The 27,682-nt window shown below is 44.7% G+C and overlaps 1 protein-coding gene across 3 annotated transcripts; it reads left to right on the top strand.

Annotated features, from left to right (window-relative positions):
* Msantd3 (Myb/SANT DNA binding domain containing 3) lies at positions 1-27,052 on the top strand. 3 transcript variants are annotated; one of them, XM_027403110.2, is made up of 3 exons: positions 1-137; positions 13,660-14,110; positions 22,103-27,052. In XM_027403110.2, the coding sequence occupies exons 2-3, from the start codon at positions 13,693-13,695 to the stop codon at positions 22,510-22,512; spliced, it is 828 nt and encodes a 275-aa protein (XP_027258911.1). In that variant the 5' UTR covers positions 1-137; positions 13,660-13,692; the 3' UTR covers positions 22,513-27,052. The 3 variants fall into 3 exon arrangements, with proteins under 3 accessions (XP_027258911.1, XP_027258912.1, XP_027258913.1); XM_027403111.2 differs by lacking the exon at positions 1-137 and adding an exon at positions 311-443; XM_027403112.2 differs by lacking the exon at positions 1-137 and adding an exon at positions 9,827-9,979.
* The last annotated feature ends 630 nt before the right edge of the window (positions 27,053-27,682 follow it).

The raw sequence follows: 27,682 nt of genomic DNA, 5'->3' as shown, positions 1-27,682 counted from the left end.
GTCTCTGAAGAAAAGGGCCCACGTCAGTCAGGAGGCTCGCGCTAACTCGTGCGGGTGACTGCCACAGCCCCAGTGTAGGAAAATGCATTCTTTTGTTGTTGGCGGAGACAGTCCCCTTCCGCAGCTCCCGGGCCAAGGTGGGCAGCGCAGTGGGACCGCGACTCCGGGAGGTGGGGACTGTGCGGGGCTGCGCTCCCGCCCTCCGCGGCGCCCACCGAGCGGTAGGAGGCGGCGGCGGCGGCCCGCGAGGGGGCGGCGGCAAAGCGGGGCTTTGTGGCCGCGCGCGCGCGGCGGGGCCTGGCCGGCCGGGGCGCGCGCCGCCCCGGCGCCTGGAGCCCGCGGCCCCCTGCCGGCCGCCCAGCCCGCCAGAGCAACCCAGGCCGCCGCGCTCGCGCCTCCGCGCCCCTCCCCGGGACCCGCGCGCCGCCGCGCCGCCGCTGCAGGTAGGAGGCTGAGGCCGGGAGGGGCCGCGGCCGGCCGGGGAAGCGCGGCGGAGCGGGAGCGCGGGGGGTCCGGCGGGCCTCTCGGCCGAGCCGCCGCGCCCTCCTCCCCGCAGGCCGACGGCCGCCTGCGCGCGCCGCGGTGCCCCGGGAACCCGGCCGGCCTGCCGCGTACAAAGCGCCGGCGCGCGGGCCTCGCTGACGCGCTGGAGCTCCCGGGAGGGGGGACTCCGAGCCCGGGGCCCGGGAGGTGCTGGGGGCAAAAATCCAGCGGACCCCTCGGTGCCGCGGTCCTCACATCCCCACTGCTTGCAGGGAACTGCGCTTGCCGCTTTTCCGTACTTGTCTCCATTGAGACCCCCATGCCTCTGGTTCGGTCCTGAGGTATAATGGGCTGGGTCCCTCTTAGGAGGAAACAGTGCATCACATCCCTGCCCGACTGACCTTGGGGAAGCTCCTTTACTCCGAGGCTACATGTTCCTATAATGGGGGAGTAGGGTGTGATGTAATAGCCACCCCCAGGTATTATTGTGAGAGATAATGTGTGTATCTTCTGATAGCTAAATTTAAGTACTTCATGTCCCAGGCCCCAGGTCCTAAACAGTTGCCGTGAATTATCAAATAATCGCACTGGCACTGAGGTGGCTCTGTAAATTGCAGGGAGAATTTTTATGTTGGAGTAAGAAACAAGAATTTAGTCTCCCTGTTCTGATGATAGAGAATGGATGTTTTATCTCTGTGATAACATTTAACAGTACGAATGTTTTGCGGTACTTAGGAGAATGGCTCTAGGGTGAAGACACATTCTTTTCACACATTTAAAACTGGAGCTGGGATAACAGGGCCTGAGTTGTGTGGGGGTTTTAGCATGTCAGTACAGACTACGTTGTGTGGTTATTCAGGAAATTGTTGAATGTTAATAAAATAGTTCCTGAGTTAGGATTGGGGACAGTTAGAGTTTGAGGCCAGAAAGAGACTAAGGACTGGAGAAGAAGAATTCTAAAACCCGGAGAAAGATGGGGTCATCCGTTTCCTCACCCCACAGTTGCATCTTGAGACAGGTCTATCCTGAGGGGGAGTGGGAGGAGTCCCGAAAGAAGGTCTGAAGTTGTCTGTCCTTACTCCTGCAGCAGGGCGGAAGTGTTCAGATGAAACGCAGGCACTGACATGAGACCTGGCAAAGAAAGCATTGCGCCGCTTAGGATGCAGTGGTTTCTGGTAGTATGTTTTGGGAGATGAAGATCCCGGACAGCCCTCAAGGTTGATAAGATGCTTAAAATACCAAGCCTAATTTATGTGAAGAAGGGGAGTTGGGACTTCTCTTCACTTGCTTAAGTGACACAGTGGGGTTGAAGAAACTTTTGAGTTTCAGTTTGGAACGGGGAGAAATGAAAGGGGGAAAAATACCGAGGAAGATAGGAAAGGTGCCAGGGTCTGCAGGAGGAGGAAAGGCAGTGAGGAGTGGAGTTGCCTACTTCAGTACACTTCGGGAAGCATGGCAGGCCAGCTCGATGCTTCTAGGGAGGCACACTGCACTCTCCTGATTTCTTACCCAGTGTCACCTTTCCCATGAGTGAGCTAGACGGATTTCTTGAATAAAGGTGTTTTGTTTAAAACTAGGGCTCAGAAGAGGATTTGGGGGTACACAGTGATGGTAAGGGCAACAAATATTCATAGTGGAAGGAGCAAGTGTTTTGGGAGAGATAGACATCCTGGAGGCTCATCCATTTACCTGCTGTCTCTCACCTTTGTGTGTGTGTGTGTGTGTGTGTGTGTGTGTGTGTGAGAGAGAGAGAGGAGAGAGAGAGAGAGGGAGAGAGAGAGGGAGAGAGAGAGAGAGAGAGGATTTTCTTTTTTCAAGTAGTTGGCAGGAAACTCAACAGCATTTCACTATATTTCCTGGCCATTAGGAAATTCATTCAAACTTTTTTTTCTGTGTGCCAGTCTTTTGCTGAGTCATATGTTACATGTTAAGATGCAGAGATGAGTCAGAAATTTTATATTTCCTTACGAGTTCCCCATTCCAGAGAGGGAGATGGACACAAAGGACAAATTACCAAAAAATGTGGATGTGCTACTGGTTGACATTTATGATTGACAATGGGCTTGTAGAATAGTGAATCCCCTCATTTGCTGGAGACTCAGGGCCAGTGTGCTTCAATGAGATGAGTTTAAGCCCTGTGGCAGAGATTCTGAATGTTTCATGACCACCTACTTTTATCTCATTTATGTTAAAGTCTCAGCTGTGACATTCTCTTTCTTAAACATGCAGTTGCATTGTACATACAGCATGTAAGCTATTTGTTCGGTAGAGTCTTAAGAATGTTCTACAATAGGCATGCTTCCAGTGTTGAAAGAGTGAATTATTTAATAGATCACTAACAAAAGTGAAAAATAAGTAGTGAGTAGCAGGTAGAGAAAATCCATAGCTGTGTTGCAAAACACCAAACCAGGTGATCACAACATCCAACAGGAATGACAATCACAAGACTAGATCAAAACTAGGGCTTACAGATACGCAACAGAAATCTACCTGCTGGAAAAGCCCCACTGAGTTCTAATCAAGAGTCCCAGGCAGAGTGAGATGTCTTCTCAGGTAAAAGAACAAACAGCAGAGGTCAAGAACATAATCAGATTGGGAGTTTACAGCTCTCCAGCAAAAACTGAGTTAACTGAGACAGTCAGCTGGAGTTCCCAACTGAGTGAATCCTAGGCAAGTGGGTTCTCTCCATCCTCTCCATGGATGAGGGTTCTATGGATGAACGCTAGTGTTCAGTTAAGTTGGTTGCAAATAGTTTATCTCCTAATCTTATCTCAAGGACAGAATGTTCTTAATACCCATGGTTTCTTGCTGTTTTCCTCTTTACAGAGGTAAGGAGCCCACCTTCCCCAGGAGAAGGGAGCTTTGGAGGAGACAGTGCAGGGCCTCCCCACTCCCAGAGACAGCTTTCACCAAGCTTAAAGAGCAGAGGACAGTTAACCAATATAATGTACCTTACACTGTATAAACTCATTTTGGAAGGAAAGTTGTTAGACATAAGCAGGGGTTTGGGCATTAGTTTAGACTTTAGAACTATTACATGGGTTCTGGGTCTGTTAGGAGAGAAATGAGTACTGAGTGGACCTTGGAGCAAAAATCATAGGCAGAGGAAGTCCAACATACACTGAGCCATGAGAAGATAGCAAATTTAAGGGCATGAAGGTGAGTGAGGAAGATGGAGGAGGTACTGAGGCTCAGGCAGGATCTAGAAAAGCCCCAAGGGACTTGTGAGGAGCTTGGCTTGCTTTATCACTTAGAAAGTAGAAAACAGGGTACAAGCAGGGCTGTGTTTTAGGACAACCTCTCCTGTGGCTGTGTGGAGGATGCATTGGACATTTGGGAGGCCAGGTGCAGATTAAGGTCTGACAGAAGAGATGAGTAGTGAGAATAGGGGAGACCAAAGGAGATATTGAAATAAATCATATTTTGAGTTTTGTTAACTGGTTGCTCATGTTGGAGAATATGCTGAGGTTTTTGACTTGGGAAGCCCCATGGGAATGGCTGAAATCACCAGACATCATGAGACTTGTGATGGTAGGGGAATAATTAGTATGGCTCTAGCTCTCTGGAGAATTGGTAATTCCTGAGGTACCCATATGGGACAGTGATAGAGGAGGCTGGTAGAGAGATGGCAATATGTCTGAACAAGCGCTGAGCATCTAGTGTGTGAAAGATGCACACGCAGTATAGTTCCTCCTTGACAGAGCACATGGATAGATAGCAGTGTGGAGAAATTGTTAGAAGATCCGCTAGAGCAGATCTGAGACCCAGTCTTCGGAAGTGATGGGAGTGGAAAGTGTCTTGGCTAAGACAAGAAGCAGGATGGCATGGAACACCCCCAGAAGGGCACCTTCTGCATGTCAGAAGCGCTTCCTGCAAGGGAGGCTTTAATAATGAACCTTAAGGCATTTTAAGGGCACCTAGGCAGGGGCTAGTTTAGGATGGAGCTGTGGAGGAGATGAAGGAAGGGGTCAGGACTTTTAAAAACACTCATCTAGTTAAAAGTGGGAGGACAGAGTAGAGGAGGTTGAGGAGTGGGGGCTTTCCTTAAACACAGGCTGGTTCCAGTCTCAGTCACACTCAGATACAGATGGCAAAAATAAACACTTCCAAGTTATGTGGCTACTTGGAGAGAGTGGGGAAGGGAATAACACATTAGAAGAAGGTCGGTGCTGATGCAAAGTCCCCTAAAAAGAGAGGAGGTGGAGGGGAGGAAAGGGTGTCTGTGAGAGGCTGTCCTGGGGGAGGTAGGTCCGAGCTCTGAGCATGCGACCATAAAATGACAGCCACAGTTATTAGGAGGCTTTGAAAACTGCCATTTTCACTTCCTTTAGGATCTCGTGGTATTTCCAAGAAACCAGGAAACTATAATTTCCCTATTAGTCCCTTATCAAAAGAGGTATTTTGGATAGAAGAACATGTAGCTGTAATTAGTAGAAACACACAAATGGCCAGGCAGGTGTGTGTTAGAATGCATTCAGCAAATATTTACCAAGTGCCTGCTGCATGGTGGCCAGTCTTCAAGACACTGGAGAACTGATTACTGGCCTTAGCTGCTTTACCTGGAATTGCTTCACTTACAAAGTTAAATCTGTATATGTCCTTAAAGCAAAAAAGATTTGAAATGACAGGATCATTTCATTGTTTTGTATAGTATTTTATTTCAGTGGTCCAAACCCCCACTAGCTTCGTGAGTAATCAGAAAATGCCCTCCATGGTTGGTGGTGGGCTGTGGAAATTAGGTCGCAGGAAAATGACTGCTAATATGGACTGCCAGCTCTGGAAGGGACTTATCGAGCGAGCACCTGCTTTAGTTGTAGTGTAGAGATGAAGACCTGACAGGGAGGAGAGAGGGCTTGCTGCATGGCACAGGATAAGTGACAGAATGCCCTTAAGTTTTCAGGTGACACGCCAGTCAGCTCTCTGTCACTGTGCCTAAACTCTGAGCTAATCAGTTTATAAAAAGAAAAGGCCTGGGTTGGGGGTGTAGCTGAGTAGTGGACACTTTCCCAGGATGCTTGAAGTCAGGTGTAGTCCCTAGCACCGCATTTGGTAATTGGGTAGTAAAGGTTGTTTGGGCTCGTACTGTTTGTTTGAAACAGGGACTATGTAGCCTTGGCTGGCCTGGGACTCAGTATTTAGATGAAGCTGGCTTTGAACTCATAAAGATCCATCTGCCTCTGCCTCAAGCGCTAGGATTAAAGGTGTGTGCCAATCATCTGCTAGGCTCATTCTTTTCATTTATTCAGTTGGCCCTGTTGATTGGGGCCTATGGCAGGGCATATGGCATGGTGGGAATACATGGTAGAGAAAAATTGCTTCCCTTAGGCTAGGGAGCAAAGAGAAGATGAGGAAGGGGCTGGAGTTCTCTCCTTCAGGTACTCAGTCCGTGTCCTGAAGTCACCTCACTAGATCCACCTCTGACAGTTCTTGTTCTTCCAGAGAATGTCAAGCTGGGCACCAGGCTCTAACACAAGGGGCCTTATGATCCAAACCACAGCAGATGGGATGGCGGGGGATGGCTTGAAAATACCTCACAGAAAAGGGCACCTTAATGGGAAGATGTGGGGATAGAGCTTGGAAATAAACCATGAACTTTCAGCAGCAGGCTGTCCCCTCCCTGTTACCAGGTCCCCAAGAAGCCCCTTATTTGTGCCAAGCCTTAGTTTCTCACTTGTGAAGAAAGAGGTTGGGTGAGCTCTCTCTCTCTCTCTCTCTCTCTCTCTCTCTCTCTCTCTCTCTCTCTCTCTCTCTCTTTAAAGTTTTAATATGCTAGGATTTAGGTTATTTCAAAGATTGATTATTTTCAAGATGTTGAATCAGGATGTAGAATGGTAACAGAAAGTAGGAAATAGCCTTCGCTTTTTTATGGCAGACTATAACCTGTTGGCAGGCCTCCATGGGAGGTGTGTAGCAGGCCCCTGAGCCCACCCACTACGTTCATATGTAATATGTTAGTCCTTTATGTCTCCCAAGTTGTGGTCCTGTTTTGTTCTGATGCTAACTTGTTTCTAGTAGGCATTAAGGTACTCATTCTTAGGCACAGCTCTGTCCTGGAATAAAGTCCTGGGCACATCTTTGCTGCTCTTTCTTGTACTGCCTCGCCACCACTCTGTGCTCCAAATGTCTGTGCTGTTTTACACTTTTGTGGGGCTGCAATCTCTCCACCTTAGGGAGCGCCATTCCCTATGATGCCAGATCAGGGTTGTGGCTCTTTGAGGCCACATGTATCTCAGTGCCTCTGCATTCTCTTGCTCCCTTACCCTTGTGTGTGCACAGACACATCCTGGTCATGATGTACTTTAACACTTTTCTTTCTCCCTAGGAACGTTGTCCCACTCTGGGTGCAGAGCCTTTCCTACCCCACCCCCTTCCCCTTTTAAAGAATCTGAATTATCTTCCTTGGCTCTTTCTCTTCATATCCATACAAGTCTAACTCATGGTCTCTTGTTCACAGGAGGGCAGATCCACTCTTCCCTCCCCTGAGCATTCAGGGCACGTGGTCCTTTGTTATGGCGTCTGTTCCCAAGCTTCTCCTTTCAGGCGTCAGCTTGGGAGTGTCAGTGCTCTTCCCAAGATGTGGCGTTCCACTTATCTTTGCATCCCCCATATATTTTAGAGCTGTGCTTAGCCTTCTATAGGAGCGCATTCATATTGGTTAAATTTTATGTATATGAAATAAAAGACTGGTAAACATAGGTTTGGGTATACATTATATAGATGATGCTATTTTGGAAACAGTTTGAAATGGGGACAGAGAAAGCACCACAGTGTACTGATGCTCTAATCTTGCTTCTTACACTGCTGGGCTTTGTGTGTGTTCAGGTTTACTAATCCATCTCACAGGTGATGCACTGACCTGCCCAGAGGTGCACAGCTGGAATGCTGGTCAGGATTCGAGCGCAGGTTCTCTGTTACCCCCACCCCCATCTCACCATGGGATCCTGGCTTGTTACTGTCCTGACCCCTGTCTGAGGTCTCCATCCTAGCTCCTTGGTTACCAGGATTAACTTCAAAGTGTGATTTTTTTTTTTCTTTTTTCCTACAAAAGGCAATAGAAATAAAATCTTTGCCATTTCTCTAGACTTTGCTCAAAACTTAAGACTTAGTTTCACCCTTGGTGGACTTAAAAAAAATCACAAACTGTCATATCAGTCTTCTTTACTTTCATGACAAAATACCAAAGATTGGGTGTCTTGAACACAGAAGTTTTTCCCTTGTAGTTTCAGATCTAGATCAAGGTGTTGGCAGAAAAGGTTTTATTGTGAAGCTCTTGTCACGTCAGTCATTGCCACTTTATAGTATGCTCACCCCCCCCCATAGGGGTGAGGGTGCAAGGTCTCTGATGTCTCTTCCTGTTGGACCAAAGGGTCTCATTTAGCCTTAATTACTTCTTTAAATGTCTAATCCCAAGCACAGCCCACTGGAGATTAGTGATTTGTCGTTGGAAGTCGGTAACATACAGTCATTCAGTTCACAAACAGCTGGCTTTTCCTTTTAAAGTGAATATTAAATGAACTAGTACCCGGTCATCAACTTCTGGTGGTTTAATCAATGTTAGTGTTTTGGGAATTGTGCTAATCGCTTCCTCTTTGTTCTTTTACGATATTAGAATTATTGTGTTCTTTTATTTAGACCTGTTTTCAGATCTTTGCCAAGACCCAGGGGAACTTTCACTGCATCTGGATTTTGCTGTTTTATTGACCATTTTTTCTTTAACACAGTGTTTAGTATACTTTAACACAGCTTTGTCCTATATGATGTTCTGTGTGTGGCTGGTATACCTATATAAAATGTACATATGCATTCACTGTCTACTGGGGCCCACTTGTGGGGGGTCAATGGGCTGCTGTTAGATACAACCATGGTAATATACTAGCAGGTAGTATGTTAGCAGAGCAGCATCCATAAGGAGGAGTTGCTACTGAGCAGAGTAGAGGGCAGGGAAGGCAGCCCAACTCTAGCAAAAACTCACACAACAGGGAAGGCTTACTGTGTTGCCATCTGTAACCTATTATGGACATTGTGGATTAGTGTTTAGCTAGGTTATGCTTTTTGGCCTTGGTATTTCCAGTGATAAGCTTTGTTGGAGAGATCTCTTGCTTGGCAAGTTGTTTGTTTGATGAGGACTGTCTGTCAGGTGCTCCTGTGGGATTCCAGCCTACCCCTGGGTGTGTGGACCACTTTAAAGCTCTGCATTGTCTCTGTGGTTACTTCCAGACAGTTTTTTTTTTTTTTTTTAATCACATAGGCTGGAGAAATTATTCCCGAGCTCTGATTAGACTGAGTGAGGGATGCTTTTGTGGGGGAAGGTGTGGGCCCTCTGTTTAAGAGAGAGTGAGGAGGTAATGGAGGCAAAGGGGTGGGGAGGAAAGAGGGCAGAACCAACAAATGGAGATGGGCAGAGCAGACACAGCTCCCCCAAGCTGCCCTGCCATTGGACCTTCTCCAGCAGATCACTGGATCACTTGGTAATTGATATCATTGTAGCAGGAATAAAAACCACCACTAGAGCTGAAATGAGAGAACTAGACCGAGTAGAGGAGTGTGGGCTTGCAGACATGCTGGCTATGACTCCTGGGTCTGCCACCCACTCTCTCTGTGGTCATGGTAGGTTCCTGGGCCTCAGCTTTCTTATATTGGAAATAGAAATAATAATTAGTTTGTAGAGTTAAGCAACCTACCTTACAAAACTGTTGGGAATCCACAAGGAAACTTTGGGGTACAAAAGCTAGGGCTTACACCAGAATCCCTTTTTAGCTTTCTGTTGAACATAACCACATGGCCCAGAGAGGCCTGGTGTTCTATGAAATTAAGCAAAGTAAATTAGCAACTCTGGTTGTACTTAGCTAGTGATTAAATAACAGTTTAGTTAATAAGCTGTTAATGGTCCCCAGGTGTGGGTAATTCTGGGTATTTGCTTTTGAGAGCAGTTGTATAATTTCTTCTGGTACTTAGATTTTTCTTTAACAGAAAAATTGAAGTATAATGGATGTTGGTCTCAAGAGCGATTTAGGGGAAGATGAAATGATATACTGCACCTAAAGCATTTGGTATACAATCTAACCCACAACAAAAACTCAGTAAAACTTATCTGTTCTTATTGAAGGGTTCAACTGGCCACCCTTAACGCAGACCTCTTTGTGAAATTTAGACACTCTGTCTAAATTTCTTTTTAACCCTGTCTCTTTCCATCACTACCTGGTGGTATGCATGACAAGGAAGAATTTTTAAATTACCTGACAATTTCAGTTCTACCAAGTGTCACAGAGACTGAGCCTCAGAGTGTGCTTTGTTTGCCTAAGGCTCGAGAGCAGAGAATGTTAAACAACGAAGGATGGTTTTCACTTCCACGTTTGGGGAGAATTAGAATGTTATCAACAAGAGCAGAGGAAGTAGACAGACAGATACACTGGTGTGCCATGAATGGGATGTCAGTCAGCCACACAGTGTACAAAGACTAATCTTTTGAGGCAACAACTTTGAAGAAGTAGTCAAGGTAAGAGAAATATTTACTTAGAAAGTAAGCATATACAATTATAGGCTACATATAAAATAGCATTATACCTAACAGAAAAAATAGGGAGTGAAAACCTTTTCATTTGTGAATTAGAAATCTTATTTGGGCTGGAGAGATGGCTCAGAAGTTAAAGAGTACTGGCTGTTCTTACAGAGGTCCTGAGTTCAATTCCCAGCAACCATATGATGGCTCACAACCATCTGTAATGAGGTCTGGTGCCCTCTTCTGGCCTAACACTGTATATGTAATAAATAAATAAAATCTTAAAAAAAAAAAAAAAAAGAAAGAAATCTGAGACTTGAGAGCAGCCAGCCATTCTTAAAGGAATGGGGTGGGGGTGGGGAAAGTAGACGTACCATGTCGCCTGAGGCAGAAGTGCTGGTGTGGGGGACTCAGAATTGGCTCTGGGAGCTATCCATTTTTTAAAAACACCCACTGTACCCACCAACTCTATAGTAAAAGTCACAGAAAGTTGGACATGGGTGTGTTGGAAGATAGAGATGATATGGAAGAGGGCAGCTGTGCAGGACCTGTGTTTGCAAACTTTAGTTTGGGGAACACTGGATTATAGTGAATAGACATTGATGATGGTGAAGAATTAATTTTGACCTTGGGGGAGGGAGAAGGAGCCCTGACTTGGTGCCACTGTGGGACTTCTAGAGTAATACAATCAAAGCATAGATTTGAAAGTTTAAGGGAGCCAGGGCCACATCCTTGGAAAAAGAAAAAAAAAAAAAAAAAAAAAAAAGCTCCTTATTTAGCTTTGCCTAGGTCTGAGGCAAACCTGCCTTTGACACATATTTAGTTTTCTTTGTAACTCTGATACTGTAATCGCCCATTGTGACAGTGAAGAGAGAAGTCTGGTTGGGGAGGGCCTACCCCCCCCCCCCCGTAGTATCCTTTCTAAGCCTGATTTGGGGTGAGGTGTAGAGCATTGTGAAGGCCCTCATCAGATTCCATTGCCCAGTTTTAAGACTTTCTGCTGGTCTAGTCTGCTCCAGCCTCAGTCTTTTACAACAGGATACGCCTCAGCAGGTGTCATGGGCATGAGTAGCTAGCTTAAAGTTTGATTTTAATAGGATGGTTTTTAAGGTTAAAAAAGTGAGCCGGGAATTGGTGGCACACACCTTTAATCCCAGCACTTGGTAGGTAGAGGCAGGTGGATCTCTGTGAGTTCAAAGCCAGCCTGGTCTACAGAGCGAGTTCCAGGACAGGCTCCAAAGCAATACAGAGAAACCCTGTCTTGAAACACCAAAGAGAGAGGCAAGGAGGGGGGAGAAAGGGCAGAGAGAGAGAGAGAGAGAGAGAGAGAGAGAGAGAGAGAGAGAGAGAGAGAGAGAGAGAAAGCGTGTGTGTGTGTGTGTGTGTGTGTGTGTGTGTGTGTGTGTGTGTGTGTGTGTGTTTGCGTGGACGTGCCTGCATGCATATGCATGCACCTGTATAAGCCAGAAGACAGAGCTGGATCACTGAAAGCTCAAGTTATCTTTGGTTGTGAACTCTGCTCAGTGCTGAGAACTGAACTCTGGTCCTTTGGAAGAACATCAAGCACTCTTAACTGCATGGCCATCTCTCCAGCCCCCGTATTTTTTTTTTAAGTCACAGGCTACATGAGATCCAGTATCAAAAAAAGAAAAGAAGAGGGGAAAAAAGCCACAGTCTTACCCCCTATATATTTATTATAGAAAATTTCAAAATACAAAATGACTGAGAAAACAATGTAGTGAACTTGATGTATCTACCTCTCTTGGTGTTTAGATGACCTCACTTCTAGCTGTCAGCCGACTCCTTTGAAGTTGGTTCCCAGTTCTTTGGATAAGAAGTGGGCAGTTTTAAATGGACTACATCACCAGTATCTTGATGCTTGTCCATTACGCTGAAAGATCAGAGGCTTAGAAAACATAAAAGGGTCTAGGGCTGTGTTGGTCCTTTCCAGCAGGGGCTATAGCAGTGCTCACTTTGTTCCGGCAGCTGCTGTGGCTCAGCCGTGTTTGCCTCACTTATGTGAGGGATCCCTCTCATAGGAAACGTCTTGTGAGCAGAAGATGTGGGAAACAGGTTTCATTACAGCAGAGCAGTAAGGCATTTATGAAATACTCAGTACTGCAGAGGAGGATAGGGTGACTTAAGGAGTCCTGGTTGAATTGTTTGAAACTGCCCAAAGTCCAAGGAATAGTCAGAAGGACACCAAGAACACTAGACTTCTGGGACAAAAGATCCCAGACTTCTGTGCTGTGTCACTGTCTGTGTGCCCTGGGCAATTCACTTCAGTTTTTTGGCACTTGGTTCCAAAGTGGAGAGCAGCACTGAACTTTGTCTCTAAGCATACAGACTCAATTCTGAAAGTACAGAAATCATTTTCTCAAGACTGTACACTCATTTTTATTTTGTTTTAAGACAGGGTTTCTCTGTGTAACAGTCCTGGCTGTCCTGGAACTCTCTTTGTAGACCAGGCTGGCCTCGAACTCACTGAGATCAACCTGCCTCTGCCTCTGAATTTCTGGGACTAAAGGTGTGCACCAGCTCTGTACACTTATTCCTAAAAGTGGCTCCCAGTTGCCAGGTGTCGGTGGTGGCACGGGAGGCAGGGACAGGCGGATCTTTGACTTCAAGGCCAGCCTGGTCTATATAGGGAATTCCAGATCATCCAGGGCTACATAGAAATCCTGACTTAAAAAACCAATAAAATTAAATAAATAAATGAATAAAAAATATAAATAGTGGCTTTCAAACATGATAGGTCATAGACTTCACCTCTCATTTTTTATTTAATACTTTTCTTTTTGAGACATGATCTCACCTGTAGCCTAGACTGGTCTAGAACTCACTATGCGCTCCAACTCACAGCAGACCCTGGCCTCAGCCGCTGGAGTGGTAGTGGAGTTGCAGGTGTAAGCTTCCATGATGGGCTTCCCCCTTTGAAGAAGGACCTGAGGTTGCCCAAGGTTCATCATCTAAGGTCAAGGAAGGATACAAAACTAAAACAAAAGATATCAGGGCTGGAGAGAAGGTTTAATGGTTAAGAGCACTTGTTCTTGCAAAGGATTTGGGTTTGATTCCCAGCACCCATGTGGCAGCTCATAATTGTCTGTAATTCCAGTTCGAGGAGGTCCTCTTCTGACCTTTCTGGGCACCAGGTATGTGACTGATACATAGACATATGTACAGACAAAACATACACATAAATAAATCTAAAAAATAATTAAAATAAAGATATCAGCTATCCAGGAGCAATTTCTTTATGAGTCTGAAATCTTGGTAATGCTTTTATACAACTTGATCTGTTTGATTAGTCAGTGGACTCCTTCCTCTACCTTCATCTGTGCCCCCACCCTCCAAAAATAAAAGGAAAAGAAAAAGAAAGAGTAAGCCGTTCATTTCCAAAGCTGCCTGACGTTTGTGAGACTAACCAGTTCCTTACATTAAGCAGAGATAAATTAGGAAATTGGAGTGATAATTAGGTGTTCAGAGACTACTGGGAAATGGACTTGGAAAACGCAAAATTCCCATTCTCAGTAAAGTTCTGGCTGTTTTCCTGTTAATGAAAAAGAAGTTACTTGCTCTGTTTAAAGAAGGGAACCAAGGTAGGGATTAAGCCTCAGTGATTTGTGAGCTCTTCATTGCTAGAATTGGTAATTCTTGCTTCAAACTTCCCTTTGCAGGCTAGTTAACGACCAGGAGAAATAGAGTGGAAAATGCAAAACAACGAAATTATTAAACCGGCCAAATACTTCTCAGAGCTGGAGAAGAGCATCTTGCTTGCTTTAGTAGAAAAGTACAAGTATGTGTTGGAATGTAAGAAAAGCGATGCACGAACTATTGCCCTCAAGCAGCGCACCTGGCAGGCACTGGCCCACGAGTACAACTCTCAGCCCAGCGTGTCGCTGCGGGATTTCAAGCAGCTGAAGAAGTGCTGGGAGAACATCAAGGCTCGGACCAAAAAAATTATGGCCCATGAGAGGAGGGAGAAGGTGAAGCGCAGCGGGAGCCCACTTCTGAGTAACCACGTCCTGGGCAAGGAAAAGATCAGCAATATGCTGCCGGAGCAGCTGTACTTCCTGCAGAGCCCGCCTGAGGAGGAGCCCGAATACCACCAGGATGCAGCTGTCCAAGGTACCCCTTCCCGTGCAGTGGGGCTACATTGACTGGAACAGCTAAACCTTGGAATTTGTTGTTTTTAAGATTATTTTATATGTGAGTGCTCTATCTGCCTCTATGCCAGAAAAGGACATCAGATCCCGCTATAGATGGTTGTGAGCCACCATGTGGTTGCTGGGAATTGAACTCAGGACCTCTGAAAGAGCAGCCAGTGCTCTTAACCACTGAGCCATCTCTCCAGCCCCTTAAAGTTGAATTGTAAAATGCTCCATTTTTAGGAAACTTGTAAGAAATGTTGATATCAGACTGGGTTGTTACACAGGGCATTCAGAACGATAGTTCGTTTTTTATGTAGCCTCTCTTAGAGGTGATTATTGCTTAACCATAAAGAGCGCATGTGTATTATTCTCATTAGTGAGGTACTTGGGTTTCGTAGCTCAAACTATTTCCGGTTTATTAAAGGAAACTGGATGGAGATTTCTATTTGTTCACTCAGTCTTGTAAAAAGTTATTTTTGAGGGCCTACTGTGTTAGGTACTACTTTAAGTCACTTAAAAGGCCATACTAAATGAGTAAACTATTTCCAGTTTAAAAACAAAAGCACAGAGGTTAGTGGCTGGAGAGATGTCTCAGTGGTTCAGAGCACTTGCTACTCTTGCAGAGGACCAGAGTTCAGTTCCCAGCACCCACACTGGGCAGTGAGCAACTGCCTGTATCTCCGGCCCCTGGGGATCAATATCCTATTCTGGTTTGTGCAGGCACCCTCATGCCCATATGCATACCACATACAGCCATACACACACAAAGATAAATTAAACAAATATAAATTTTGTTTATTTTTGAGACAAGGTTTCTCAGTGTAGCCTTGGCTGTCCTGGAACTCACTCTCTAGACCAGGCTGGCCTCCAAGTCACAGAGATCCACCTGCCTCTGCCTCCTGAGGGCTGGGATTAAAGACATGTGTCACCATGCCTTGCTAGAAATATAGATCTTTAAAAAGTAATGCATCAAAAGCACAGAGACTAAATAAAGCAAAACACCCTTTAGCACCCACTCAGATGCAAACCAATAGTTTACTCTCTGTAATAATCGTGACCCAAAGTTTATTTGTGGCATTCTAGGGATTTAGAGATATTCTTGGGACAAGTGTTAAATTCATCATACTCCTGTTGCAAAGAGCAAAACATCACACACAATTCTTAGGGAAGGAAGAAACTGTCTGTAGTCAAGGATGTATGGTTACTTGTAGCTTTAAAGGGCGGGAATCAAGGATGCCTCCTATCTCCAGGCAGGCAGAGAGTGGACATGTATATAGATAAATTTCCAACCATTCCCACCTTTTTAAAGACAGGAAGTGGCCCCTTTGTAGAAAGGTCCATGGCAGTTTTCGGAAGGCACATCACGAAGCAGAGAAAGGTTGGTGGGGTTGCTGCAGGGCTTCACGGAGGTGCTCCAGGGACCCAGCAAGCACTTGCCTGGGAAATCTGGTTCTTAGCTTGCAGAACACTGAATTCAGTGTCCCCAGAGAAGACAGAGCTCTGAGGGCCTGGCTCCTGTTAATTAAAAGTCATAAGAAATTGTTTGAAACCAAGAATACTGTGTAGAGTGAGAAAGGTAATTACCATGTGAACCAAATACATGCTTTTGATTAACACTTTTTTCCCTGTGGACAGATCATCCTAGGAAGCTAAATTATGACACAAACTTTGCTTGCTAATCAGTTGATTAAGATTAAGTCCAGGCTAGTAGGCAGGGTGACCACTGTGGTCAGTTGTCATGGGCTTTATGCATCATTTCCTGACACAGGAGACATGTCTGGGTTTTGATTTTCAGGGTCCTACACCAAGATAGCTCTTGGCAGATACAGTTTACACGGGCACTGCCAGCTCTCATCCCTCCATGCTGCTTCTGTGGAGTGTGCACTTCCTTTGCCGATCTTTGTAGCCTCCCTTGCTTTTCTATCTTGTTGGCCGAAGAGCATCCATCAGTGCAGTTGTAGGCGTGGTTCTGGGATGGAGGAAGGGAGTGAGCAGTGCTGTGCTGAGTAGTATGTACCACTACACCTGGCCCAAAATATGGATTCTTTCTGTAGTGGCATTTGCTGGAGACTCATTTGTGTGACACTTTAAAGGATTTATTTGATTTTACACACACACACACACACACACACACACGCACGCACGCGCGCGCGCACGTGTGTGTGTGTGTGTGTGTGTGTGTGTGTGTGTGTGTGTGTGTGTCTCAGTGTATGCATGTATGTATATGCACCACATGCGTGCAGAGTACCCGTGGAGACCAGAGTGGGTGTCAGATCCCCTGGAACTGGAGTTATAGCAGTTGTGAGCTGCATGATGCTGGTTCTAGGAACCAAACTCTAGTGCTTTGCAAGAGCAATGAGTGCTTTTATTACTGAGCCATCTCTGCCCATTATTTTAACTTAGATATCTGTGCATAGGTCACACTGCAGGCTTGTCTTTCTGCTGGTGTTTATTAAAACACAGCCAAAGCTCCTGTTTCCAATTACAGACCTGAGAGCAGTGAGCCTTGCTGCCCAGTCAGTTTGGAAGTGTGCCCAAAGTATTGTTGGCACTCATAGTTGAGGCACTGGAACTCTTTTTGCAATTCAAAATGGCTTTGGGGTTTTCACTCATTTTACATTTCAGTTTATTTACTTTCAAGAAGTCAGGGAGAAGGACTGCAGAAATGTCTCAGTGGGTAAAGTGCTTGCTGTTCAGAGTCCAGCACCTAAATAAAAAGCCAGCTGTAACCCCAGTTCTGTATCGGGTGGGGACAGCAGGATCCCTGGAGTCACCAACCCAGCTCCAGGGAGACAACCTGTCTCAAGAGAATAAGGCAGAGTGATGGAGGAGGGCATCTGGTGTCTTCTTCTGGCCTAGAGGAGATGTGCACATACTCATCCCACAAACTCCCTCCCTCCCTCCCTCTCCTCCCTCCCTCCCTCCCTCCCTCCCTCCCTCCCTCCCTCCCCCTCCCCCTCCTCCCTCCCTCCTTCCTTGTCCCTGTCTCTGTCTTTCTCTCTCACACACAAATGGCAATAAAACTAAACAACCAAAAGATGGGGGTGGGAGGGGCTAGGATTATCAGCCATCATTTCTGGAAACTGGTGGGGGAAAAGATGAACATCTTACATGTTTTTGACACATGATTCTGTGTGTGTTGCTTTTGTATTTGCAACACTGTGGTGTCTAATACAGCAGCCACAAGTGGCACGAAGCTGATAAGCAGTTGAAATATGAGTAGAGAAAACTGAGATGTTCTGTAATCACACACACCACAATTTGAAACCTAAATACCACAAAAGAATCTCATCAATAATTTTATGTTAATTACATGTTTAAATAAGTTTTCAGATGTACTGGATTAAAGTATATCACAAAATCAGTGTAGCTTTTTTGTCATGTGGGTGTAAGCATTTAGAATTACTCATGAAGTTTATATTCTACTTCTAGGTTCCCAGAGATGTGCTGGAATTTATTATAAAATGTTAAGCAGGATGGAGTTGAACAGATTCCACTAGAGGCCTCCCTCTAGCTATGTTTATTATGGGAGAAGGCATCACTGTGTCACTAACCCCAGGATGTTCATGGCTTCGTTGAAGACTTAACATGTTTAATAGTGTTTGAACACAGTGATCTGATGATTTCAGGAATATAAATGGGGTTTAGTTACAAGAAAACCAGTGTCTGTCCTGTAGGCACTGGCTCCTTCACAGTCTCCAGATGCAGAGTTTGAGATCTGTGATAATTTAATTATCCTTTTTGAGGACCAGGTGTGGAGAGGATGGTCTAGTAGGAAGGATGACCATTTAAATACATTAAGATTATTTATTTAATTGTGTGTGTGCGCATGGCACAGCCTGTGTATGATGTCAGAGGACAACTTGGGGGAGTAGACTTTACCACATGGATCGTGGGGATCCAACTCAGGCCATCAGGGTTGGCAGCAAGCACCTTTACCAACTGAGCCATCTCATTAGTGCCTTAAAACATTATGAGAACTAAGCATTTTTAGTAGCAGCCACAGAGTTTAGGAGAAGTTATGTTTAATTTTGTATACATCATTTCTCTATTATGAAGCTATAATGAACATTTACTTCTAAATCCCCTTGTCACTGTGAGCCCAGTCCTATTTTTTTAGGGTGTGAACTTGGGTACTGAGGACTGCAATGTATTTCCAGTTATGGCACGCTTGCATCCTTGGTCTGTGCAAAGCTCCTCTTGTGTGTTAGTTATGTGTGTGTTCCCTTTTGGTTCTCATCCTCATATTGCATTCTAATGGCTCTGCCATGTTTTAGTATTCTCTAACATGTGCTTATTAATGCATATAGTTGAAAACTTGTGCTATAGCTAGGGCTTTGTGCTTTTCTCACTGGAGTAGCATTTTTAAGATCCAGTTCCGTTGCTGTGTTCAAACCAGGCCTTTTAATTTCAGTTAACATATAAACTCCTTTTGTACACATCCAAAACATCTTACTCATTTTCTCAGCCATCTCTTTCCTTCACTCTGATGAGAATAACCGGAGACTATGCTGCACTGCTTTCTTTTCGTTGCTGTAGTAGGCTTCTCCTGTGGATGCTAAATTTACTCAAATTACCCAAGTGATAGAACACCCTCTTGGCTGTGTTCTCAGTCTCAGAAAAGCCTTCCTGCTCTTTTTGCATAGAATTGGATTTTCTATTTTGGTTGGCATTGTTTCACCTGGGAGAGAGATGGTAGGGTGTGCGTTTGCAGCAGGCTGCTATTCCCAGGCTAGTCTTTTTTCAATTAAGGGATCACTTAGCCTATCTCAGTTCTAACCTCTGTGCATTGGTGCTAATCTTTGAAAGTTGCTTTACTAGTTCGTCTGGCTTTAAGTCCTATCTTCTGCCAGTCTTCTTAAGAGGTCTGGCTGTTTTTCTTTGGAATGTGTGTGTCAGCACACATCTCAAAAAGGATGGATTAAAAGGAACCGTTTCTTTGCTTTCAGACATTTCAATGCTATGATTTTGTTGCTATGCAGGCCTGGATCAGAACCCTGGATTTCCATGTGGCCTTGGATGCTAGACTTGGTTTTCTGGAGTCACACTATACTCAAAAGGTTGTAGAAACTGAATGAGGGGTTGTGAAGCACTAGTACCTGTTGTGTGTGGTATACTTGAATGCCAGCAGCTGTCACTGCCATCACCATGTCCTTGAAGCCTAGAATTGTTAAGATAAAGGGGAATATTTGAGAATTGGAAAAAAGTTATATATTGTGAATGGTTGAACTTTAAAGACTCATAGGCGTGCAATCAAGCTGTGATGGTAGAAGTGTCAAAAAAAAAAAGTGTCTCTTTTCAGTCTTCAAAAACAAAACCACTTTCAGATTTAAGATTAGAAAGGAAACGTGAGGTAATGTGGTTGATCTCACATCTGAGGCCTCTGTCCCCAGTGTTAGCCTTTCTCATTCCTTTCTCCTGTGCTTCAGTCCCTCTATTGTGTTTGTTAGGTGGAGAGAGGTGTCACCCACTGTCCTCAGTTTGGTCTACATGCATTTATTCAGTGCTTGCTGCTATCCCAGACTCTTCACTGGGCTGTACATGAGAGGAAAGTGAGAGGCAGTTTCTGTCTCCAGAGCTGGGGACTTGAGGGTGGGAAATGATCAGAGGATTTTTTCTCCTTTCTTTTTCTTTGTTTTTTTTGGGGGGGGGGTGTAGGTAATTATTTTTAAAGATTTATTTTTATTTATCTGTATAAGTGTTTTGCCTACACATCTTTGTACTACAAGCTTGCAGTGCCCACAGAGGCCAGAAGAGGGCATCAGATTTCCCTGAAATCAGGGTGCTGGGAATCAAACCTGGGTGCTCCAGAAGAGTCACAAGTGTTCTTAGCAGCTGAGCCACCTCTCCAACCACAGGGATTATTTTTGAAACAGAAGTCTGCTGTGTAGCCCAGGCTGACATCACACAGTGTTCAATGTGCGAGGACTCAGGCATGTGTAATACCTGGCTTCAACTAGTACCAGGAAGACAAAGAATTTGCAGGAAGGACACCGAGTCCAGGTGAGAGCAGTTGCACTTGGTAGGAGTACTAGGGAGACATTTTCATTATTTAGATGATACTGAAAGGTTTTCTTTTTCCTCATTACAAAAAATTTCTGTATTTCAGATTTCTGTATTTTTCTTTAGCCTTAATTAGCGACTACTTATAGTTGTTACCTTCCCCCTTGGAGTGCAATCACCCAGACCATAGCCACCCTCCTTTTACTAGCAGAGCATCACCAATTAGATTTCCCCCAGAAGCTACTAACACTCCCAGCATCCCATCTTCCAAAGCAAGGTAATCAATTCTGTTAATAAATTAGTATCACTTTTCTCTAAGGAGAAGGTTCTTATTATGGAGCATGTAGCGCTTCTGAGGAAAGTCTTAGAGTCACACCTAGAAATCTCCATGGGCTGCTGGAGGTAGAGAGGCTGAGAAAGCCCTGATTCACTTCTAGCTTCACATAAAACCAGATGTGGTGGTTTGCATGCCTGTAGTCCCAGCTGTGGGATTACAATGGAGTGGGGAGTAGAGGCAGGAGGATGAAAAGGTAAAAGTCATCCTCAGTTGCACAGTAAGTTGGAGTACAACCAGGGATGGAGGTTCTGACTCAAGCAAGCAAACAAACAAAAAGACTCCACAGCTATTGGAGTTCGTGGTTTTCTTATTGACATTTTCTAATACTAATATTATCACCCTATAAAAATACCAGTGTACACGCTGCACCTACCAAAATGAACCTTTTTACATCCATCTGCTCTCTTCTCTGTGTATTCAGGCCAGTAAGTGTTACTAGTCATCCACTGGGTACCCAGGAAAGTAATTAGTATCCAAGGTTAATGAAATGAGCAAGGCCTGGTGCCAAAATAGAACACTGTGTGCTGAGTGTTGTTAAGGAGAACACTTACGAAGGAGAGATCTGAGGTTTCAGAACAAGCAGTGTTGGCCCTGAACCAGCAGGGATCACAGAGGAGGTTGAAAAAGAGAAACCGGTGTGTGCGCGGGGTGTGGAGAAGTACTTACCCAGCCCAACTCCAAGCTGTGGGAATAGTGAGACACAAACTTGGGAACTGAAGCATGACTTCAGAGAATGAGTATTTGGGGTAGGAGCCAGGTGCACCCAGGGCGTTTTGAAGACTAAAACAAGGAAGATGTAAGGTTGGGACCAGACTGTAAAGTTAAATTGAGATAGAGCCAGAGATGGGGACCACAAGGGAATAACAAAAGGGGAACAGGTGGCTGGGACAAGAGTCTCGGTACTCCATGGAGACTTGAGAGGAGCAATCAGAGAAGAGGGTGGCTATGAAAACACGTAGGGAGGGCAATGAGTCAGGAGCTAATGGAGGAAGGAGATTTCAAGGTTTGTCAAGTGCTGGGGACAGGGTAAGGGAGATAATAATAGACATTTCCATCCCTGGGAGCTGAACACTGCCTTCTCCTCACAGTGCTGGAGCTAATAGGCATAGGGAGATGATTAAAGAGACATGGAGGGAGATAGGCCAGAGTGTAGACTCATCCCTAAGGAGGAGCAGATATAAGGGCTGACTCCAATGGACAGGAGGCTCCATGGCGCTCTTGAGATAGAACAAAAGGTTCATGGCTGATGGAGAAACTGACAAAGGTGACCAGACAGACAGGGAAGTTAGCATCATGATTCACATTGTCGCCCTCATGCTGCAACCTCATGCTTCTCACAGTCAGGCACATTTCAGTTTGGAGTTTGTGTCACTGTCTCAGGATCTCTGACTCTCGATAAGCACATTCTCTGATCATGTCCCCAGGATGTCCCAGTGACAAAATGAAACACTTTATCCAAGTCAGGTGAGGTCAGAGGACCTGGACATGAGGGCCAAATGCTGACCCTGGTTTAGAGTCATTCTGCAGTGAGGGACTCTGTTGTTTGGAATTGGATTGACATTTGTCTTCAGCTTGTAAAATCTTTTTTAACGTTTTTTCTGCTACTGTTTTTGCTGTTATTGTTTCCAGAATCCTTTCCTGTTTCAAATAGAGAACTGTGCGATGACGAGAAAGAGTTCGTCCATTTTCCAGTATGTGAGGGAACCTCACAACCCGAACCTTCGTGTTCAGCCGTCAGAGTAACAGCCAACAAAAACTACAGGAGCAAAACATCTCAGGAAGGTGCTTTAAAAAAGATGCACGAGGAAGAGCACCACCAGCAAATGTCCATCCTTCAGCTGCAGCTGATCCAAATGAACGAGGTGCACGTGGCCAAAATCCAGCAGATAGAGCGGGAGTGTGAGATGGCAGAGGAGGAGCACAGGGTCAAGATGGAAGTCCTCAACAAAAAGAAGATGTACTGGGAAAGAAAACTGCAAACTTTTACCAAGGAGTGGCCTGTCTCCTCTTTTAACCGGCCCTTTCCCAACTCACCCTAAGACTTGGGGTTGGCCCCCTTGTAGTTAATCTGTGTTGGCAAGTTTGGGATGTGACCTTGGCGGTCGCTAGCCTGTAACAGACCTCCAACTAGGAGAATTAGAGTGGAAGTAGTCACTTATTTAAGAATACATTCAGGGAAACAGCTGCACCCCATGTACCCCTCAAGTGGCCAAGAAGCTGTTACAGTCTCTGAAAATCACCACTATGCGTGCTATAACTCTGAATGTAATATTTCTTAATTAGAATTCATAGAAGAACCATGTGTGAGTGTTTTTTATTTTAACCAAATGCAAGTGTGATGATAAAGGAGTGTGGCTGGTGATTTCTACTTTATTTTTTAGTGAGGTTTTTTTTTTTTTTTTTTTTTTCTGCTGACAGTGGAGCTTTTTGCACCCAGATAGATGTAAAACCCTCCCACTGTAGAGGCTGCCCTGCGTGGCTCTTCTCCACCTTCTTGATGTCATCCTCTTGAGTGTGGATGTTTGGGAAGCCCAGCTTTTGGAAGGGTATTTCCTAAAGGGGCTCACAAACTACCTTTTAAGGCTTTCCCCAAAGAGGCTTTCCAAGTAGTGTCTCCCGCCAGTGGTGGCTTTAGTAGAAGTAGAGACATAACAACTTTGCGGGTTTAATGTTCCTTTAGGTTCCTACATCCTGTTTATTAAAATTGTCTTAAAATGTTATAGTTACACTGTGTATGTTTTAAAGGTGCTGCCATCCCAGCCCAGACCCCGCCCAACTTTTTACTACTGAGTGAGTGGCTGCCCGTGAGTGGTTGCTCTGACTTTATGTAGTCTCTAGCCTCCTTAGGAAAGGTCCTCTCTGGCTGTGCTCATCAAGGTATTAGCCGATGGTAATGCTGTATTGCTGGTGTTGCGCTTCAGTCAGGATTAGGCTTTGTAAGGATCTGTTACCGACATATTTGGAGATATGGATGGATAAATGGGTGTTTTGATTGAGCTGTGAGGTTTCTGCTGTAGCCTAATGTTAAAAAAAAATAAAAAGACAAAATGGCCCTTTAGATCATTTTGAGTTGGGGGTGGAAGTAGCTGGAAGCGGCAGAGTGACACTTCAGTGCCCAGGCAGATGAGCAATTTCTGAGAATGAGTTTCTGTATGGGGGAGGGGGAGTACAGTCAGGGCTGGTGTGCTAAGTGTGGCTCTGCCTGAAGGTGCTGTGTGACTCTGGCTAATGCCCTAAAACCTTTACCTGGTGCTTCCGGTCCACAGAACAAGGGGGTTCTACATAATGTTTTGCTCCTGTTTCAGCTCTTTAGCCATGGTGTGGCCTGTGCCACCCTGTGTGCACAATGCTGACATCATGGCAGCCTGAGGGGCCTGGGTCTACACAGGGTTGTCTCCAGAAGTGAGTGGCCAAGCTTTGGAATTTGGGTTTTGGGGCCTGTCAGGTTCTATAAAATTCTCACAAACTCCCAATTTGGGCACTGCATAATTATAAGCAGGTATCGATTTTGTACATTGAATCTATTTTAAATATTTTAGAGGAATTAGTCCATTATTTTAGATATATCCTGCAATGAGATACTAGAAGTAGGATCCTTTCCATGAGGATTTCTGTCCTTAGTTTTTATTAAATGGATCCTTTGGAGAATGAAGGGTTTTAAAGTCTCAAGTTCAGATGGTATGTGGAAGATAGAAATTGACTCCCGGTGTCAGGTTCAGGACAGAGACAGAAAGGTCTAAACACAAATGTAAGATGAAGACGGTTGCCTTTGCTTCACCTATTGATCCATCAAAACATCGTATTAATATGAACATCCCAGAGTAAGGCATGAGATGCTTTTTGTTTTTCTTACAAGTCCCAGGTTATGCTTGGTCTGCTCAACACATCTCTGAATGACAGGACTTAAAGGGACCTTAGGAAGTTTCCCATCTTTTGTATACAGTGGTATGGTGGTTATGCTTTTCTAAGAGTTTATAACTTAAACTCACAAACAGCAACACAGAATAACAAAAATTTCCCCAAACTGTAGTGCATTTTAATTGGACTATAAAGCATTGAACTAATTCCTGACTGAACAAATACGGGATAATTAAGCCAAAGTCTAAAGCCCCCTTGCTGTACTGCTAATGGTATTTATGAGTTTACAATAGTGGTTTGCAATATTTGACTATGTGTTAGAAATAATATTTTAAAATAATTAATCCCACTGGTTCTCACTTCCAGCGGGTTCTGAGTCAGTTGACTTGGGGTGGGCCTGATAGTATTTTTGGAAACTTTGTAGGTGATATGATGCATAACTGAGATTGAGAACCGCTCTGTGCAGAGTTCATGGGATGTAGTTCTGTTGGTTCTTAATTCTACAAAGCCATGGAGAAGGAAGGAATTGATGATCAGAGAAGAACCTGTCTGGCAACAGGCCCATAGCTAGTAAACAGCAAAAGAAAACTTCAGGCAGGACCTCTTGGTTCTGAAACATACAGCCCCACCTGCTGTCTATACCCTTTCTCTTGTGGTGGTAGCAAGGATTTGTTTTATGCTGAGACTGTATAATGTTACCGAGTGCTCGCTGAAGCATCTTCATTCATGAGCAAACACAGCACATCCTAATTCATTTTGCTTTTAAAGCCTTTTTATTACCTGAGGTAGAAAGGCAATAACCATTTCTTGACAGGGATTGTGGGGCAGATACATATAAAAAATATTAAGATATGGTTCAACATCATGACATTGCCCAGGAGGGCAGGCAGGCTTGTACGAAGCTGACCGTGGATTTAACCGGTACATATCATCAAATGCTTTTTCAGTTGATAGAAAACTAAGGAAAATGAGGAAAGGAATCACAGAGGGGTGGTGCTTGAATTGAATCTTTAGAGCTGACATTTTTTGGCAGGTGGAGTTTGGAAAGCAGAACACATCGCTAGGTAACGCATAGATGGGAGAGAGGAAAGTGAAGTAGAGGGGAGTTTTCAAATTGAATCAAAACTGTGTACCAGGAGGAAAATTAGAAGATGGGATGGACTGAGAGGAGAGGAGACTGGAGTTGGGGATTACAAGAAGAAGGCTTTGGCTTTGGTTAGGTGAGATGTCAGGACCAGGAGGAGGTAGAGAAAAGGAGACCAGGTTAAAGGGTAGACTCAGACTTGGTGGTTGTTTTTGTTGGAGAGGAGTGGAGGGTGTTCAGAGCTAGACTGAACAATAATACTGAGAATAATACTGATGACTGAAGTGAAGGGATGATGCAAATGTCCTCTAGGACACATGACTTGTCCTAGAGGAACCTAGGTACAAACACTGGCAGTTGTTCTCAGTTCTTTGGCTGTGCAGTGACTTTCTCCTTTTCATCTGTCCTTGTTGTCCCTTCTTCCTATTCACTTGAACTAGCCCTACAAGGTCCTTGGTCTTTGGACTCATTTGCCACTGCCTGTCACTCAAAAGTCATAAGAAAGGTGACCAGGAACCTTTGACACCTCATTTGATATCTCTTACATTGGATTGCACTAAGATGACCAGAGAAGACTTTTTTTTTTTTTTTGTGGTGGCCTCCAGTTTTTCTCTAGATAGTTGGCACCCACCAATTTGAGGTATATTTTGTTTTGGGGGGAGTTGTTTTCTTTTTTTTTATGTCCCATGTTGAATAGAAAAATCATGCTTGGAAAAGGTTGGTGACTTCCACATATGAATATCACAGCTCTTTAAAAAAAAAAATCAAAGATGGGATCCTACCCTGTGAGTCCACAATTTAGGAATGTTTCAAGTGTTTTGCTGGGACAATCTTTAAATGCATTTTCCTTTTGTTTCACTTCAGAAGAGTCAGGAGGCAGAGATGACATGGCAGGAGAGTACATTTGAGTTGTCAACAGTCTCTGCAGTGTCAGGTCAATTACATCAGCACTTGGTCTAGACCAGAGGAAAGGAATGATTGTGCCTCCTGGGAATGTCACAAGGACCTGATAATTATATTTGGCAAAGCTATGAGGAGTGGCTCTGTAATGTCATTGCTAAGAATTATCCTTTTAGTAGCCTTTCAGGATGCCTGAGCTTTTCAGATGGATGGTACTTCATTTCTGCAGTGCCTTCCTTCCCGCTGGGCTGTTTTCCAGGCAGTCCTCCTACTCCTCTGTGCCCTTGCTTGGTATTTTCTCCTGTCTTCCCCTCAAGCCCCATTTCTCCAGCCCCTTCTGCCCTTTCCACAGTTTCCACTCTCCCATGCTAGAGGTGGAAGGTATGAGGATGCTGATGCTGGGGATGCTAGTGCTGGGGATGCTCAAAGGATGGCTCATTCAGCACCTGAGGTAGCCTCAGTCCATGCTTCCATGACTTGCTTCCAGGCTGCGGTTGCTACCTTTGTGTTCATGGGACTCAAAAGTCATGGGAAAGGCGACCAGGAACCTGTGACAGCAACAAATGCTTTCCCAATTGTGCCATATATTATGCTCTTCCACACAGTTTACTAATCTCTGCCTCAGTTTCTCCATCTGTGAAAGTGATGTAATACTTATCTACCTCCCTTGGATGTTGTGAAGATTAGTATGTGTTGGTAAAGCACTTTTGAAATAAAGAATGATATCAAGCATTTGACATTACTGTTGTCATGGATGCTCTACTGTAGAGAGGCGAGGCTGACTTATAGTGGAAGCCAGAGTTCTGGGATTACAGGCTTGTGCCACCATGCCCAGCTTACACAGTACTAAGAAGGGAACCCAAGCCTTCTTACCTAATAGACAAACACTCTACCAACTGAGTTACATCCCCAGCCCCATGATTATTTTCTTAGGAAAATTTCAAGATTGCATTTCTTTAAATAGTCCTTTGGTGCATTTAGAGTGAGATTCAATTTATAGTAATGTGATTTATGCATATTTTTAAAGAACACAGCTGTTGGATCTCCATTACTCAATACAATTATAGGCTTACAATCTGGTTATTAGCTAACACTGTAGTGTATTGTCATCAGGTAGGAAATGTTTATGTTGTACTGGAGATCAAACCCAGAGCCTCACACATGCCAGGCAAGTGCTCTACCGCTGATCCACACCCCAGCCCTACATGGAAACGTAGATGCTCATACTATCCAAATGTCCAGCCCATAATTGGAAGGTCAGTGTTACTCTGCATGTGATCCAGACCTCTAGTTCTGCTGGCAAAATGTCTGAAACACTGCAGTGTGGATTGGAGCAACCACATATATTCACCAAGGGAATGGTAGGA

This window comes from Cricetulus griseus, chromosome 2 (genome assembly GCF_003668045.3).
Source record: "Cricetulus griseus strain 17A/GY chromosome 2, alternate assembly CriGri-PICRH-1.0, whole genome shotgun sequence".
Lineage (NCBI taxonomy): Eukaryota > Metazoa > Chordata > Mammalia > Rodentia > Cricetidae > Cricetulus > Cricetulus griseus.
Note: the sequence above shows the minus strand (reverse complement) of the source record. Positions and strands in the feature narration are given on the sequence as shown.

Bases quoted from the DNA above. Each gene is read 5' to 3' on its own strand.
- Msantd3 (XM_027403110.2), top strand. From the start codon at position 13,693: ATGCAAAACAACGAAATTATTAAACCGGCCAAATACTTCTCAGAGCTG. The intron at 14,111-22,102 runs GTACCCCTTCCC...TATTGTTTCCAG, and splicing joins CCAGGATGCAGCTGTCCAAG to AATCCTTTCCTGTTTCAAAT.